The sequence below is a fragment of the Leptonychotes weddellii genome, chromosome 9 (assembly GCF_054177405.1).
Source record: "Leptonychotes weddellii isolate Sample4059 chromosome 9, ASM5417740v2, whole genome shotgun sequence".
NCBI classification, from domain to species: Eukaryota; Metazoa; Chordata; class Mammalia; order Carnivora; family Phocidae; genus Leptonychotes; species Leptonychotes weddellii.
Window position 1 is genome coordinate 25,314,191 of NC_138377.1, and position 17,594 is coordinate 25,331,784.

The window sequence follows — 17,594 nt, forward strand, 5'->3', positions numbered from 1 at the left end:
GCCTGGGTGGCTCAGTTGGTTAAGCGACTGCCTTCGGCTCAGGTCATGATCCCAGGGTCCTGGGATCGAGTCCCACATTGGGCTCCCGGCTCAGCAGGAAGCCTGCTTCTCCCTCTCCCACTCCCCCTGCTTGTGTTCCTGCTCTCGCTGTCTCTGTCTCTGTCAAATAAATAAATAAAATCTTTAAAAAAAAAAAAAAAATAGAAGGTGTTGGAACAAGTGATGAAATAATTCTTCATGTCTCACATAGACATTACCCTAGCTACTACATTTTATTAGTTTCTGAAGTATTATGTAGTCTTTTTTTGTAAAGAGGTGTTTATGTCACTAACTGTACCGAAATTCTATATTTCATACTTACCCTGGGTTATCTTTGTATTTCAGTCTTTTTGTTAGCTTTGACCTTATGTCCTAGGATATTGGCTTAAATAGACAGTTTTAAGGCAAACAAAAGCAAAAACCTTCATCTTCTGTGACTTTTATCATTTTCTGAAAAGTGCTTAGGAATCTTAGTTTATATGATCGGAATGGAAGATTGTAAAGTGCACAGATAGTACAGGAGCATTGCTGCCGTAGAGTTTGTATGATGAAGTCTGGATTTGAATTCAACTATAGGTATCTTTGAGTGTTAATATCTCAATACCTGTTTGAAATAACTATATTGTGGCAGACTATCATGACATCCAAGAATCAGCACCCAAAGTAGGAACAAATGCAAGAAGAATTCATATTATCTGTTTTCTTCCGCCATTTAGAAAATCAGAGGCCATGAAATATGACAGATACAGTGCCTCAGTGGTACATTAGCCCAGCACCATAAAGTTTATTATATAGACAGACCTCAAAAAGCAGAGATGTTATTGTAACAGTATAATTGGGCCAAGAAAATATATTTTGCTATATACGGTAAGGAGACTAAATGAGGAACAGTCCCATTCAAAAATGACCTTTGAGGTGCACCTGGCTGGCTCAGTCAGAGGAACCTGGGACTCTTGATCTCAGGGTCATGAGTCGAGCCCCACATTAGATGTGGAGATTACTTAAATAAAAACTTTTTAAAATCAATCAATCAAATAACCTTTGATTTTTTTTCTATTTTCATTCTCCCAACCTGAAATTAGTCCGTTCTGTTGACTCAGCTGCTGAACGCTGCAGGCAACAATTGCACAAGGAGTGGATTGATAAAGATGCAAATTTCATTTCCTTACACAGGATTTTCAGTGCCATCTGGCAGTCTTCTGTGTCATTGATCAACTGTCTCCTGTCCCCTACAATAGATATATGGCAAATTTATTCCTTCAAGAAATATTTCTTAAACTCCTTTGCTGTGCCAGGCATTGTTCTAAGCTCTAAGGATACAACAGGAACAATAAATATGGAAAAACCCCTGCCCTCATGGAGCTTATCTTGTAGCAAAATACTAAATGCTAAATAAGAGTTGGTTAAATATGGGCAGTTACTCTTGGCAGTAGGGTAACTATAGTCCCAATTTGTCTGAAATAGTCCCAGTATAACACCTGTTTCTGGGTTTTAATAGATCCCCCTTTCACTTTCAAAGGGTCCAGTTTGGACAGTGAATTATATAATCACCCTGGTTCTAAACCTTTTACATGTATCAACTTACTTCATTCTCATAATAATCCCATGAGGTATGTGAAATTACCATCATTTTAAGGTGTGGAAATTGAAGCTTAAGAGAAGTAATTTGCCCTTGGTCATACTAGTAAGTGGCCGAACCAGAATTCAGACCCAGACAACAGCCTGGTTCCAGAGTTCAAGCTCTGAGTCACTATGCTGTGCAGCCCCTCTGCTTCTATTATATGTGTTTACCAAATCACTGTGTCTGTCTGCCTTCCTCTCCCCAGCAAAGTAAAGCAGGTAATCTCTCCTTCGCAGATGAATTTATGGCTCTCCAGAGTGAGCTTCCTCAGCTTGCCACTTCCTCCTTTACAGATCTGTCTTCATTTTACCCAGCTTTACCCTGTTACTCCATTTCACAGAAGGGACATCCCTCTTCCTGTCTAAAACCTGTATTCTAGCCCCATCCCATCCCGCCTCCTAGAGGACTTTCCCTTTCTCGGGCCTTCAGTCTCCATTCTCCACTGGCTTTTCTCCTTCATTATGTAAGCATGATCTATTCTTGTTGAACGTATGTCTTTCAAGAAGCTTCACTGTTGGGAGAAGTTTTTTAAAGTTACTATTGATGATAAATGGCTACCAATGACTTATTACCCCCTTTCAATTTCAAGAATTATTTATTACCCTCTTTCAATTTCAAGTACTATATGTATCTCTGATCCTTTTACCAATCCTACGAATACTTTACAGATGAAGGAAATGGAAGCTCAGGGGGCTCCATAACTTGCTTAGCTTATGAATAGTGGCACTGAATTCAGACTATTTCTCTTACACCAAAGCCCATTCTGTTTCTAGTATATCTTGCTAGTTTATCATAATTCTTAAAGATCTCCCTTGAGGGGCGCCTGGGTGGCTCAGATGGTTAAGCGTCTGCCTTCGGCTCAGGTCATGATCCTAGGGTCCTGGGATCGAGTCCCGCATCGGGCTCCCTGCTCGGCGGGAAGCCTGCTTCTCCCTCTGCCTCTGCCTCTCTCTCTCTCTCTCTCTCTGACTCTCATGAATAAATAAATAAAACATTAAAAAAAAAAAAAAAGATCTCCCTTGATCCTCTGCCTGTCCCCCATTGTCCTATAGCTTCTTTTTGTAGAAAAACTTATTTTTTTGTAGGAAAACTTATTTTTTATCATAGTTTTTTCATTTAGTGACTTATTTAGTAACAGTCCACCTTTCAGTGTTAGCTCTTAACACTTCCATGGGTTTGGAAGAAAGCAAATTCATGACCATAAAGTAGTAGTAGGTCTCAAAGTGATAACTGAGACTTGTCAGTAGATTCTCATATCTTCATTGTCATTGAGGAGGTAATGGGACAATATGAGCATATTTTATTCTTAAAGTTCCTGAAACGACCTGCATGTTCTTTAATATTCAGCTGTACTAAACAGGTTTTTTGAAAGAGTGTGTGAAGAAGTCATCACTGCGCCTCATTTTGAATGGTACTTTCTGCGTCATTTTCATTTTCAACACCAGTAGGATATGGTACTCTTCCTAAAAGAAACTGTTCCCATTTGAGAATACATTCTTTTGATGCCCAGTGAAGAATTGCAAGAGAAACTACCTCTGGTGGTGGAATTGGGTAAATCTACGTCTGTAAAGACTTCTCTGCTGCTTCTATATCCTTTAAAAGACTAAGGTTCCTTTTAAATGCAGTCTCAGCTGTTTGCATCTGAGAAGCCTTTTCCTTGTTTTCATCTACAGATTAATTCTCCATTTGTCGAAGTAACAATATTCGTGATACAGTTTCTTCATGTCTTTTTGAAAGGTGAATTTCTTGAACAAACCAGGATATCATCTTTAGTCAAAGCTTACTTATTATAAGTAAGCTTTCTTGACTCAAGAGCCTGGACCGATATCTGATCAAGTGAAGTGTGGTGCACCTGGCTGGCTCAGCCAGTGGAACTTGTGGCTTTTGATCATAGGTTTGTGGGTTTGAGCCCCACGTTGGGTGTAGAGATTACTTAAAAATAAAATCTTACAAGAAAATCAAGTGAAGTGCTTTGAAGGCTCAGAGCCTGGAGGCAAATCATCTGGTTGGGTGCAAAAGCCAAAGGACTGTCCGAGCCCCACTCGGACCTCTTCTGTGAAGGTACCCACTACTGTGTGGATGCTGGGTCCCAGCACCTATTTTTTAACTTTTTTTTCAACTTTTAAATTGTGTTTCATTGAAGTATAGCTGACACACAATGTTACATTAGTTTCAGTGTACATCACAGTGGTTCAACAAATCTCCGTGTTGTGCTCTGCTCACCACAAGTGTAGCTACCATCTGTTACTATGCTCTTATAGTACCATTGACTATAGCCCCTATGCTGCACCTTTTATCCTTGTGGCTTATTCATTCCATAACTGGAAGCCTGTATCTCCCACTCCCGTTTACCCGTTTTGTCTATGCCCTCATCCTCTTCCCTCTGTCGACCATCAGTTTGTTTTCTGTACTTATGGATCTGTTTCTGCTGTTTGTTTTGTTTTTTAAATTCCACATATAAGTGAAATCATATAGTATTTGTCTTTCTCTATCTGACTTATTTCATTTAGCATAATACCATGTAGGTCCATCCATGTTGTCACAAATAACAGGCTCTTGTTCTTTTTTATAGTTAAGTAATATTCCATCGGGGTGTGTGTGTGTGTGTGTGTGTATCTCATCTCTTCTTTTTTTTTTTTTTTAAGATTTTATTTATTTATTTGACAGAGAGACACAGCGAGAGAAGGAACACAAGCAAGGGGGGGTTGGAGAGGGAGAAGCAGGCTTCCCACAGAGCAAGGAGCCCGATGTGGGACTTGATCTCAGGACTCTGGGACCATGACCTGAGCCGAAGGCAGACACTTAACGACTGAGCCACCCAGGCGCCCCTGTATATCTCACCTCTTCTTTATCCATTCATCTATCAATGGACACTTGGACTGCTTCCATGACTTGGCTCTTTTTTTTTTTTTAACAGTTTTTTTTTTTTAAGATTTTGTTTATTTTTTATTTGAGAGAGAGAATGAGATAGAGAGAGCATGAGAAGGGGGAGGGTCAGAGGGAGAAGCAGACTCCCTGCTGAGCAGGGAGCCCGATGCGGGACTCGATCCCGGGACTCGAGGATCATGACCTGAGCCGAAGGCAGTGGCTTAACCAACTGAGCCACCCAGGCGCCCCCATGACTTGGCTCTTATAAATAATGCTGTAGTAAACATCGGGGTGCATATATTTTTTTGAATTAGTGTTTTCATTTTCTTTGGGTAAATACCCAGTGGTGGAATTGCTGGATCATATGGTAGTCCCATTTTTAATTTTTTGAGGAACTGCCATAGTACTTTCCACAGTGGCTGCACCAATTCACATTCCCACCAACAGTGCACAAGGGTTCCTTTTTCTCTGCCTCCTCACTAACACTTGTTATTTTTTGTCTTTTTGATTCTAGCCATTCTGACAGGTCTAAGATGATATCTCATTGTGGTTTGGATTTGCATCTCCCTGATAATTAGTGATGTGGAGCATCTTTTTATGTGTCTTTTGGCCATCTGTATGTCTTTGGAAAAGTGTCTGTCCAGGTCCTCAGCTCATTTTTAATCAGATTATTTGGGTTTTTTGGTGTTAAGTTGTATAAATTCTTTCATGTATTTTGGATATTAACCCCTTATCAGATATATCATTTGCAAATATCTTCTTCCATTCAGTATGTTGCCTTTTGTTTTGTTGATGGTTTCCTTTGCTGTGCAGAAGCTTAGGGAAGCTTTTTTAAAGAGAGTATTTAATATTTACAGACACGTCTTGCCTTTTACTTTTCAGCTCATCCTAGTCTGACTTCCACTTCTGTATTAGTCAGGACCTCCAGAGAAAGAGGACCACCATCTGTTTCTTTCTCTTTGTGCATATGTATATATTTAGGTATCTGTCTATACATATAGAAAGAGAGAGGGAGGGGCGCCTGAGTAGCTCAGTCATTAAGCGTCTGCCTTCGGCTCAGGTCATGATCCCAGCATCCTGGGATCGAGCCCCACATCAGGCTCCCTGCTCAGCGGGAGGCCTGCTTCTCCCTCTCTCTCTGCCTGCCTGTCTGCCGACTTCTGATCGCTCTCTCTGTCAAATAAATAAATAAAATCTTTAAAAGAAAAAAAGAGAGAGGGACTTAAGAATTGGCTCATGCAATTATTGGGGCTGGCAAGTCTGAAATCTTAAGGGCCAGCCAGCAGGCTGGAAGCTCAGGCAGAATTTCTATGTTAGAGACTTGAGGCAGAATTTCTTTTCAGGGAAACCTGTTTTTAACCCTTAATGTTTTCAACTGATTGGATGAAGCCCACCCGTATTATCAAGGGTAATCTCCTTTACCTAAAGTCAACTGATTGTAAATGTTAATCACATCTATAAAGTATCTTCAGAGCAACATCTAGACTACTGTTTGACAAAAAAACTGCAATCATAGCCTAGCCAGTTTGACACATAAAATTAACCATTACAGCCTTTATCACTCTGCCACATCTCCTTTGTTGGTAAATCCAATGTACACTTTTCACATCTTTTCTTGCTTGATCACTTTGCAACATTTGACATTTTGGACCCCCACTACTTCTTGAAACCCTTCTCCCTTAGTGTCAATAACCCTAGTCTCTCCATTCTCCTGTCCTGGTTTTTCCTTTTCTGATATTTCAGACTCATCTTCTCCCAATTATTTGTTGATAATCTCTCCTGTCCTTGGCCCTCTTATTACTCCCATGATTGATATTTCCCAAAACTAAAATTCCATTTTAGAATTCTCTGCTGAGCATCAGATCTCTGTATCCAGTTACCTGTTAATACATCTCTACCTAGATATTGCATAGGCATTCCAAACTTGGCTTGTCTAAAACTGAAATCTTTTTTTTTTTTTAAAGATTTTATTTATTTTTTAGAGAGCGAGCGAGAGAGAAACAGCATGAGAGGGGAGAGGGTCAGAGGGAGAAGCAGGCTCCCCGCTGAGCCGGGAGCCCGATGTGGGACTCGATCCCAGGACCCTGGGATCATGATCTGAGCCGAAGGCAGACGCTTAACCATCTGAGCCACCCAGGCGCCCTAAAACTGAAATCTTATTCTTCCCTCCTTAAACTTGCTTTTTGCATCTCTGCTGTTCTCTTAGTTGTGGTACCGTATACCTAATTACCCAAGCTAGGAATCTGAGAGGCATCCTCTGACTTCTCCCTTATATTTTCCATTTAAAACTTTCTCATCTCGGGGCACCTGGGTGGCTCAGTTGGTTAAGCGGCTGCCTTCGGCTCAGGTCATGATCCCAGGGTCCTGGGATCGAGCCCCGCATCGGGCTCCCTGTTCAGCAGAGAGCCTGCTTCTCCCTTTCCCTCTGCCTGCTGCTCTGCCTACTTGTGCTATCTCTCTGTCAGATAAATAAATTTTTAAAAAATCTTAAAAATAAAAAAAAAACTTATCTCTATCCTTATCTCAATGAAGAGAGCTTCACCCTCATTTTCTGTCATCTGGGATTGTGTTGTGGTCTTTCTGCCTCCTGTCAGTCTCTTTCCAATCCATCTACACTGCTGCCACAGTGATATTTTAAAAATGCATTTAAAAATTTGTTTAGTAGCTCCTAATTGCCCACAGAATTAAGATAGAATTCTTCAGCAAGCATACAAGGCCCTCCATGACTAGCCTTTCCTACTCTTTATCTCCCACTGTTCCTTGCTTACCCATCCCACTCTCAAGTCATACTCAAGTATTTGTAGAATGCAGACTTGCCACGTTGCTTGCTTCCATGGGCTGTGCAGCTGCTGCCTCTGCCTGTCATATCCACTGCCTCTGTCACTTCCCTGCCTCCCTGCCCCTACCTTGTGGATCTAGAAAAATTATGTCAGTACCTACTTTGATCTTCTCATTCGAATAACCTTCCTGATTCCACAAGTAGATTTGACCATGCCTCCTTTCTGACATCATTATACGTTGTTTGCAGCCCTACTATACCACTTACTACTGTATTATTTTTTTGTTTAAGTGTCGCCTTTCAGTGGACTATCAACTCTTAAGTGTTTCCACTGCCTGGCATGTAATAGGCTCTTACCAGATGCCTGGTGATGGTGGAGATGATGAGCCTGGAGTGGAGCACATAGTTCATTTAAATAAATGTGGAGGAGTGCTGGGCTTGGACACATACAGAGGAAAGTGGTAGCTATTTCTTTATCCTCTTCTGTCCCTTCTAGAGGCGGCTGCTGCAGTTTTACTACCAGATTCCTTTTGATTTATACTTTCTATAATCTGATACCTATTCTTAGCTTTTATTTTGCTTTCATCCTTGGAGCAGTTGAAGAGACAGGAAGCTGTTAAATTACTATTACAAAGTCCCACTGTCCCATTTCATTCCATCACAGGAATACGCATACATCAGCTTGTTCTCACGTGATTCTTGTGTGCCAAAAGAAGTCTTTTCTCAGCCAGTAAAAAGAATTCATGTAATAATATTAGTATTTTTTTTCAAGTTTTTTAATCCTCCTATGTCCCCAAAATGTCTCCATGCATTTAATATCAAATTAAAAACTAAACCAGTTCTGTGTTAATCGTGAGGGAAGAAATAATGGTCTTTAAAGATGGTTAAAGGAATAATGAAGACTTCTTGGGTGTTTAACATGAAAATTTCAGATGACCAAGGGTTCTGCTGTACACATTGGAGTCAAAGGATAAGTCAGCATCTCAATTTAGACCTATGTATTACTTTTTACTGTAAATACATTTGTAGAAGCTACTTGTGGTGTAACTCCTTATGTATTTAATATTTACCTGACTCTTGGTTTTCTTGGTTGATTTTTTAAAGGGCTGAAGAATCTATTTATGAATTCTTTGCTCTTTATGGAATGTGATACCTTGGTTTTGAGTCCACCTGTCCCTTTCCCTTCACTTAATTTTATCTTATTGTTTTGCATTGTGTTTCTAAAATAATGGCTTTGGCTTGTTTTTTTCCTGAATGTTTCTGCAGTTTGATTTGAGTATCTGGCTTTGGGCACCCCTCCTGAACTTGGACTCCATCTGTACTTGTGACTTTTGGAAGGCAGAACTCAGTGTTTTCTAGGGAAGATGGCTTTTTTTTTAATATTATATATGTTTGTGTCTCCCCCCCCCTTCCTTTTTGCTTTCTCTTTAAAAGACTGGAAAGAAAGCAGTTAAAGCAGTCCTGTGGGTATCAGCAGATGGACTTAGAGTTGTGGATGAGAAAACTAAGGTAAAAATTTTATAAGCTTAAATGTTACTGCTTAATTTTTTTTTAATCCCTAATGATCAAATGTAATGCCGTTAAGCTGCTGTAGTCATTCTGTATCCTTCCACTTCGTCCAAAGTACAGTCTTCTGAGATATGAGTGTTCAGAAAACAAATTTAGTTATTCATTTACCTTATGAAAAATAGAATTCTCACAACATTTTGCTCTACATAACAGCATGTTTAGTAAGCATTTGCATTTAATGTTAAAATTTTGTTCTTACACATTTTAAGAAAATGTTTACCACCACAAATTTGATGTAAAACATGATGGAACTTTTACCAAAGTTTAAAAAAATATATCACATCTGAAATTTCTTCTTGTTCCTTAATAAAGGGAACTATATTCTCAGAAAGTGATATTTGAAATGAGTAACCTGTTGTTTAACTGAAAACCCAAATTAAGCAAAATCTTAAGGACTAGTAAACGGCTCATTTGGTTAACACTTACTTAGAATCTACGCAATATCTAACATCATAGATGGCATTTTGCATTGGAAAGAAAGTGATCCTACATGCCTAAAAACAGAGACATAGACTCTGACCTTAGAGAGCATTAAGTGTTATATAGGCACATTTAATCATTAAATAAAATTTCCTAAGAGACCTAAAGTCTGGAGAAATTTTAACAAGAAGGCAGTTTTTCAAAATAATTCATATGTCACTGAAAGGGGGAGGCAGTCTGGCGGGTAAAGAGCAGTTTTGGTGGATAACTTACACATTTTAAGTACAACTATTACTATATTTGCATTGGTTCTTTTGAACTTCCATCTGAGGCCCCCCCCTTTTTTTTTCAGTTCAAGAGAACTGGTAGTCTTAAATGTACATTATTATTATTATTGGAAACAGTGATCATTTTAATTAGCTTATTGTTAAGAACTTGTACAGTTTTCTTTAGTGTTTTGGATGAAATGTGTTGTACAAGGAGGCGGTTTTTGTTTTATACCAGTTCGTAAGTGGTATCGCCCCCTGGTGGCTACTTATAGTACTGGCATTCATTAGTTTGGTTCTTTCCACTTTAGTGATAAGAGTAATTGGTGGCTTTTCACCCTTGGACCCATCATGAATGGAAAAGAAATTTTGCAAGGTATATAATCTATAAAGGGCTCATATTTAAAATATATTAAGGAACTCCTACATGTTAATAAGAAAAATGGCAGACAATCCAAAAAACTTGAATCATATTGCTAAAGAGGAAATTCATAGTAATCAAGGTTATGAAAAATAAAATCATAATGAGCCACCAGAATTGCAGAATTTTTAAAAATTGGCTGGCAGGTTTGTGGAGCAACAGAAATTCTCATAGTGATGCTTTATAAAAGCCATTTTTGGATCATTTGTTTTAGCACTTATAGCCCCACCTCAGCATCTAGGGATTCTGGGCTGTAGGAATATAACATAGAAGAGCCTCAAGATTTTAAAAAAACAGTTTGTGTAATGTTTATACTGTGTAGCTACAATGCCATTCAGCAAGAATTTAAAGAAAGTCATACTCGAAATGATCACTAAGTTAATACAAATTATATGGGAATTGGATGAAATATATTGATTCATATATATTACCAAATTGAACATGAAATGTACTATGATAAAACTAAAATCAGCAAGCATATGTTTTAGAACATGAAGATGAAGTGAGAGAGGCATCTGGGAAAAGTGCCTCTTGGGATCTCTTCTACATCAGATTCTTAGTATTCAGACTGCTGGCCTCAGATCTTGCTGTTTCAGAGTCTCGATGCATTAGTTTTAGAGACTCTGTATTGTGAAATGAACATCCTGTGTTTATTCTGAGAAGCTTGAATAACCTGGTAAATCCTCTATTTCTTTGTGCTTCCCTTTTTCTAGGACCTCATAGTTGACCAGACAATAGAAAAAGTTTCTTTCTGTGCCCCAGATAGGAACTTTGATAGAGCCTTCTCTTACATATGCCGGGACGGCACTACTCGGCGCTGGATCTGTCATTGTTTTATGGCTGTCAAGGACACGGTGAGTCCAACAGTGTAGATTTCATCATGACTAGCCTCGGCTAGCCAAACTCACCCTGGGTTGGCTCGGCCAAGCAGTTTCCACTACATTTTTGTATAAGCACCTGCTCTTATAGCACTTGGAAGTGCCTAAACTAGCCTGCTTTCATTCCTTTTATTCAGGTAGTTCACACTCTTGGTGTGACCCTGCAGCTCAGAGAGCAAGATGATTAGCTGAGATCCAAGGTCTTTAAGGAAAGTAAAAGTGCTCTGGTGATGGTGGCTGCTAAACTTTACTTGAAACTTTTCATTATTAGAACCGGGGTGACGGGTATTAAGGAGGACACGTGTTGTGATGAGCACTGGCTGTTATATGCAGCTAATGGATCGTTGAACACTACATCAAAAACTAATGATCTACTATACGCTGGCTAACTGAACATAATAAAAAAGAACTCTTTTCAAGATTCTTACATGTATTTGTTTGCGAATACATCTAGGTAGAGGATATTGGCATTAGGGGCGCCTAGGTGGCTCAGTCGGTTGGGCATCTGCCTTTGGTTCAGGTCATGATCCCAGAATCCCAGGATTGAGCCCTACTTTGGTCTCCCTGCTCAGCAGGAAGCCTGCTTCTCCCTCCGCCCCTCACCCCACTCATGTTCTCTCTCGAAAAAAAAATTTTTTAAAAATCTAAAAAAAAAAAAAAAAAGACATTGGCATTAAAAGGTGCTTATTAATTTATTTGCAGAGGAATTCTACTACAAATGAAAGAACTGAGTTGGGATATGTATTTTTTCAATTAATTAAAAAGAAATACTGAGGTGCCTCGCTGTCTCAGTCTGTGGCACATGGGACTTTTGATCTCGGGGTCACGAGTTCAAGCCCCATGTTGGGGGTAGAGATTACTTAAAAAAAAAAAAACTAAATTATGGTACAATGAACTTTGCCAGAAATTGTTGCAAAGTAGAAAATTTTGGTTTTGTTTAAAAGTAGGGAAAAATTAGGGGTGCCTAGGTGGCTCAGTTGGTTAAGCGGCTGCCTTCGGCTCAGGTCATGATAGCCCCACTTCGGGCTCCCTGCTCAGCGGGGAGTCTGCTTCTTTCCCTCTCCCTCTGTCCCCCACCCCATGCTCGCTTGCTCTCTCTCTCAAATAAATAAAGTCTTTGAAGAAAAAAATAACCTGTCGTCTTTCATGTAAAAATTACCCAGAATTCTGACATAAAAGACAAGTCTCTTAGATGATGATGATCTTAACTATAGTAGAGCATTGAGTGTATAATTGTAATTATTGAGTTTTTTAAAGTCCAGACAGAATAAGGCAGTATAGCCATTCCTGAAGGCTACAACTCAGTAAACTCTTGCCAAGGTTTATCTGAAAAGGAAGTGATGGCCATACTCTAAAATTCACCAAAATATTTTTCAAAGCTCTTGGAAAGGGGCGCCTCGGTGGCTCAGTTGGTTAAGCATCTAACTTCAGCTCAGGTCATGATCTCAGGGTCCTGGGATGGAGCCCTGCATCAGGCTTCCTGCTCAGTGGGGAGTCTGCTTCTCCCTCTCTCTTTGCCCCTCCCCGTGCTCATGCAGCTCTCTCTCTCTCTCAAATAAATAAATAGAATCTTAAAAAAAAAAAAAAAAGCTCTTGGAGACAGTGGTATAAACTGTTAAGAGTCTAGGCTCTGACTCAGATCTGGGTTTCAGGTCTGATTCTGGTTAGTAACTGTGGGTTTTGGGGCAAGTTACTTAACATTCTTTAAGTCTTACTTTCCACTTCGATAAAATAGAGATAATAGTTGTGAAGACGAGATTAGATAATTAATAAAAGCACTCTTAGTATACACATGGTCACTCTTAGTCTGGCACATGGTCACTGCCCTAAAAATGGTTGCTAATACTGTCAAAGCTATTCCTCCTTGGTTTGACGCAGTGCTTTGAGAATGAGTTGAAGTAAATAAACTACACTTTCTTCTTCTGTCTCTCAGACCTTAAGTTAAGTCACAAAGTGGTGTATTTTGCTATCGCTACACAAAATCCAAAGGGTTCCCTTACATTAATTAAAACACTGTTTTACTGTCAAATCCTGGTCCTTCAGGCTGTTTGAATCTCCTTGGCGAGTGGTTGTTCTGTATCAGAATCACCTGGAGGGCTTGTTAAAAACAGTTTGTTAGCTGGGACACCTGGGTGGCTCAGTTGGTTAAGCATCTGCCTTCGGCTCGGGTCATGATCCCCGGATCCTGGGATTGAGTCCCGCATCGGGCTTCTTGCTCAACTGGGAGCCTGCTTCTCCCTCTCCCTCTGCCTGCTGTTCCCCCTGCTTGTGCGCGTGCTCTCTCTCTGACAAATAAATAAAATCTCTAAAAAATAAAATAAAAATATAACAGTTTGTTAGGCCCTACCCTCAGAGTTTTTCAAAATTCAGTGGGTCCCAGATGGGGCTTGGAGAGGGCCTTTCTTCAAGAACTTCTACCCTAGGCCTAGGAGAAATAATAAGCTTCTTTGGGCTGTAGATCTATTCTTGTAATAGAGCTGTTCAAATGCAGACAGGTTCTGAAATTCTTTCAGTACTCCCTCCTATTTCATGCTTCAGTGCCCTACTCTTACATCATCCTCCTAAGAAGTTAGATGGAAACTCATGTGGATGAATAAAAAGTAACTGTCAGTTTTTAATAGGCAGTCATGTGAAATCTTACAGTTTCTATTAGTGTGACAAAAGGCATTTCATACATAACTTCCTATGGTATCTGATATTGGCATATAAAATTCAGGGAAGTTACTTGCTCAGAACCATATGTAGGAGTAGCTGCCTACACAGTGTGATTTTGAAAATTCCACAAAGGGCTCCCTGTTCTCAAATACCTCTTCTCACTATTAGTGATTCCAGCAGTTACTATATCATCTTTGATTTTTTTATTCCACAATTAGGGGTATGGTTTAAAATACAAGAATAACCCTGATAAAAACAACCCACTGAGTTTATTAAATTTACTCAAGGTTATCCAGTATATCTTTAAAACAATATTTAGTTTATATAAGCTCTCCTCTCCTCCCACACACAAACAAATCAAATTTTATCTGTTTAATTCCTTTCTAAGTAGGGAGTGTGGATGAAAACCTGCTTTAACTTTTGCCTGTGTGTGTTTGGAGGGAGAGTTAGGGTAAGAGAGAGCTAGAAGATAGGGAAGGTAAGGGGGAAAGCATCAAAGTGATGAGGACCTAAAATGGGGAAGGGTGCTTAGGGAGGGGAGCATTTGGAAAGGGGAGACTGAGAAAGCTAAGCTTTCCTTTTCATAATTCCCGAGTCATCTCTGGAGTTGTATTTAGTTATCCGAAGTTTTAAGTTTGCATCTTTTGTTCCTAGATACATTGACAGCCTATTTAGGCTCCTGAAACTTGCCCTGCCTTTTCAGTAGTTTCTTAGAAATGCTTGGTACATATTACCACTGTTCGCCTAAGTGGCAAATGCAGGATTTGTGTCAAGACTTAGGGCTTCAGACCTTGAGTAGTGTCTCCTAAGCTGATGGCCAGAGCTAACATGAGTGACAGAGGGAGCCTGACTGATAAGGAGGTCTCAGTGGCTGCTCACAAAAGCAAATGCCCACCACAGTAAAGTATCATAAGCATTACCTAAGATAATTTATTCATTTAATTTGTCATATTGATACGTTAAATTATAATTTTTAAGCTGGAGTTTCCAACATTTTGCCATGTATAAAAAACAGACTTATTTGTGGTCCAGGCTAATTTGTAGTTGTTGGTACTGTAACTCTAAAAAAGTTTTTTAAACCTTCTCTTATGTATAGGGTGAAAGATTGAGTCATGCAGTAGGCTGTGCTTTTGCGGCCTGTTTAGAACGGAAGCAGAAGCGGGAGAAGGAATGTGGAGTGACTGCTACTTTTGATGCCAGTCGGACCACTTTTACAAGAGAAGGATCATTCCGTGTCACAACAGCCACCGAGCAAGCAGAAAGAGAGGAGATCATGAAACAAATCCAAGATGCCAAGAAAGGTACAGTCTGTTCTGCTACAACTGCAGTTATTTAAGCTGTTTTTCCCAGCAGGTTAATATTTGGAAGCTCGCAGGGGTAAGCTTTCTCACAGCCAGAGAGAACTCTTAGCAATATATGAAGACCTTCAGAACAAAGCTGAAAACCTAAACAAAGGCCTTTCCTTTAGAGTGGCTTGTTTTGTGGCTTCTGAGGTGTTTACCATTTCCAGTACCGGAAGCTGTCTGGGGAGGAGGCTGAGAATGCATTTGAAGAAGCTGCACTGAGGGAGCCTGACTGACAAGGAGGTCTCAGGGGCTGCTCACCAAAGCACAGTGTCCACTACAATGAAGTATCATAAGCTTTACTTAAGATAATTTATTCATTTCATTTGCCAGAGTGATATGTTAAATTGTATATTAAATTATAATTTTAAGCTGGAGTCCCCAACATTTTGCCTTGTGTAAAAACAAACTTATTTGTGGTTCAGGCTAATTGGTCGTTGTTGGTACTGTAACTGTAAAAAAGTTTTTTAAACCTTCTATTAACCCCCATGTTTAAAAACAAAATTGGGGAAATCTACGTCCTGGAACAGACTTCTAATTCTGATGCATCTGATCTCTCTGAGAAGCAAATGCTACCAATGACCTACATCTTGAAGGAAGAAGTACAAGTTCCAGGTTCAGGCTGCAAAGGGCCCACTGATGGCGATGCTGGGTGCAAATGCAGAGGGAGATTTCACAGCAGCGCCCTTCGTAGTAGATGATGGCTGTGTTTTCACTGTGCTTCAGTGAAAAAAGTCCGTGGATTTTGAGAAGCTAACCCATCTTTTTCCCAAAGCCCTGTTAACTGTAGTGTGTAATTTTGCAGAGTTGGTGAATTTTTTGCAGGTACACATGGCAGCATAGCAGAAATGCCTGTGCAAGTTACTCAGGAGTCTGTTGTCCAAAGTCAGGTTTGAGTGTATTGCAGAACTAAGTGATCGGGCTTAGGGAAAACGCTTTTGCATTCTTGTGTACAGCTAGAGTTGAAACTAACAAGGAATGTTTTGGAATTAAACAATTCAGTTTAAATATACATTAATAAAATCTTGCTTATTTTTTATTATATCCTTTTAGTTCTAAACCAGCCATTTTAGAGAACACCATTAATCTACTACTGACCCAAACAACTCTGACTCTTAAGCCAAAAAAAGATACATATTTTATTTGAAATTAAATTCTGGATAATGATTTTTTTAAATTTCTTACAAACATTTGCACCAGATACCAAAGAATAAAAAACACCATGCTATTTTTATCAGAAAATTTAATATATATAGCTATTATTTAGTGTGCTTCAGTGATTTTTCAGACTGAAAGCAAATTCTTTAATACCACCAAATAATACTCTTTGCTGCACATAACACCTACCAAAGTGGTTGAGTCCTAACACCTAGAGGATTACAAGCAGAGGCGGATAAAGATTTACCACGATCAGAATGGGACTCAGCTGGTGCTCACACGGAAATAGTTTTATATTTAGGTATAATCCAATTTAAAATTTTACTTCTCTGTGCTTTTATTCTGATGAGCCACAAATGCACATTGTGATTTAAACACTCCTTTATGACATTCTTTAACATCTAATCTAACATACTTGCTTGGACCTTTCTGACCCTGGCATTCCCAAAGTCCTCTCTCTCCCAAAAAACAAGTGAACAAGCATTGAAAACTATGACTCATCATTCTTTAAAGGACCTCACATTAGGAATTCATAGGTGCTGGTTTGTTTTTTTTGTTTTAGTCTTGGTCACAGTCTTCAAGTCTTAAGCTATGAATCATTGCATGAGAATCAAAGATCTAATATTTGTGTCTTAGTAGATATGCCATGACGTGTAGTAGGATGTTAAACCTTTTACCTGTCTGAAATGTAGGAGATCTGAGCCCTGCTTCTAGCCTGTCCTTTAAGAGACATTGGGAAGGAGATGGGTAAAAGGACCTAGGAGGGTTTTGAGTTCCTCGGCTGTATAAGATGGAATTATTTGAAGACTGCTAAGGTCCTCTTTCTCTTGACTTTCTTGAGCTGAAACAAATAAGACAGTTGTTGGATCATCGGCGGCCCCTGGCAATACTGCCCCACCCCCGTCCTCTCCCACGTCTCCCACTTCGGATGCCACTGCCTCCCTGGAGACGAGCAATCCTCATGCCATCCCGCGTCGGCATGCACCCATTGAACAGCTTGCTCGCCAAGGCTCGTTCCGAGGATTTCCTGCTCTCAGCCAGAAGATGTCACCCTTTAAACGCCAACTATCCCTGCGCATCAACGAGTTGCCTTCCACTATGCAGAGGAAGACTGATTTCCCCATAAAAAATGCAGGTAATGCAGCATCCACCTGACTCGCTGGTGCTGTAGCACTGAAGCATCATCATCACTTCCAGTGCAGACACTAATCCCACCAAACTAGCCACCCCCTCTCTCTGAGGCTGGTTGATGGTTATATGTATCTCGTGTCATTACCCACTGGGAGAAGACTAAGGTTCATGGAGGGGGACATGAATTGTTCATTTCTTTTCAACAAATAGGTAACAGAGCCACGATGGGAATTCGTAGACTGAGCTACAAGGTTTGCGGTTTGTCCTGATGGAAGTACACTACCTCTCAGCCAACCTGCTTCCAAACATCAGGGGTCTCGAGTTTCCGTTCTTATTCTACCATTTGGGACCCAACAGAGAATTAATTTAAAAGGCTTTGGAAATACATCTATTCAAATAGCATTAGTGTCAGTGTACCAGAAGAAATGGATAAGTGCTCATTGTCC

General features: G+C 39.8%; 2 protein-coding genes and 1 pseudogene across 20 annotated transcripts in view; 1 reads left to right on the forward strand and 2 right to left on the reverse strand.

Annotated features, from left to right (window-relative positions):
- The window catches only part of NUMB (NUMB endocytic adaptor protein), a 185,171-nt gene that overhangs the window by 160,073 nt on the left and 7,504 nt on the right, over nt 1-17,594 (forward strand). For all 17 annotated transcript variants that reach the window (XM_081830298.1, XM_081830289.1, XM_081830294.1 and 14 more), the window contains 4 exons: nt 8,742-8,816; nt 10,697-10,837; nt 14,613-14,817; nt 16,859-17,152. In XM_081830298.1, coding sequence (XP_081686424.1) covers nt 8,742-8,816; nt 10,697-10,837; nt 14,613-14,817; nt 16,859-17,152 — 715 coding nt within the window. The remainder of the gene's footprint in view (nt 1-8,741; nt 8,817-10,696; nt 10,838-14,612; nt 14,818-16,858; nt 17,153-17,594) is intronic.
- Nucleotides 1-17,594, reverse strand: part of PAPLN (papilin, proteoglycan like sulfated glycoprotein) — an 86,194-nt gene that overhangs the window by 27,225 nt on the left and 41,375 nt on the right. The window contains exon 27 of one of the 3 annotated variants that reach the window (XM_081830276.1): nt 15,119-16,858. The exons of the other annotated variants lie outside the window; for them this stretch is intronic. Within the exon in view, the coding sequence (XP_081686402.1) occupies nt 16,740-16,858 (119 nt within the window). The 3' untranslated portion in view covers nt 15,119-16,739. Of the gene's footprint in view, nt 1-15,118; nt 16,859-17,594 lie in introns of those variants that run through there. 3 annotated transcript variants of the gene reach the window in all.
- On the reverse strand, nt 3,050-3,614 carry LOC115940137 (centrosomal protein 15 pseudogene; annotated as a pseudogene).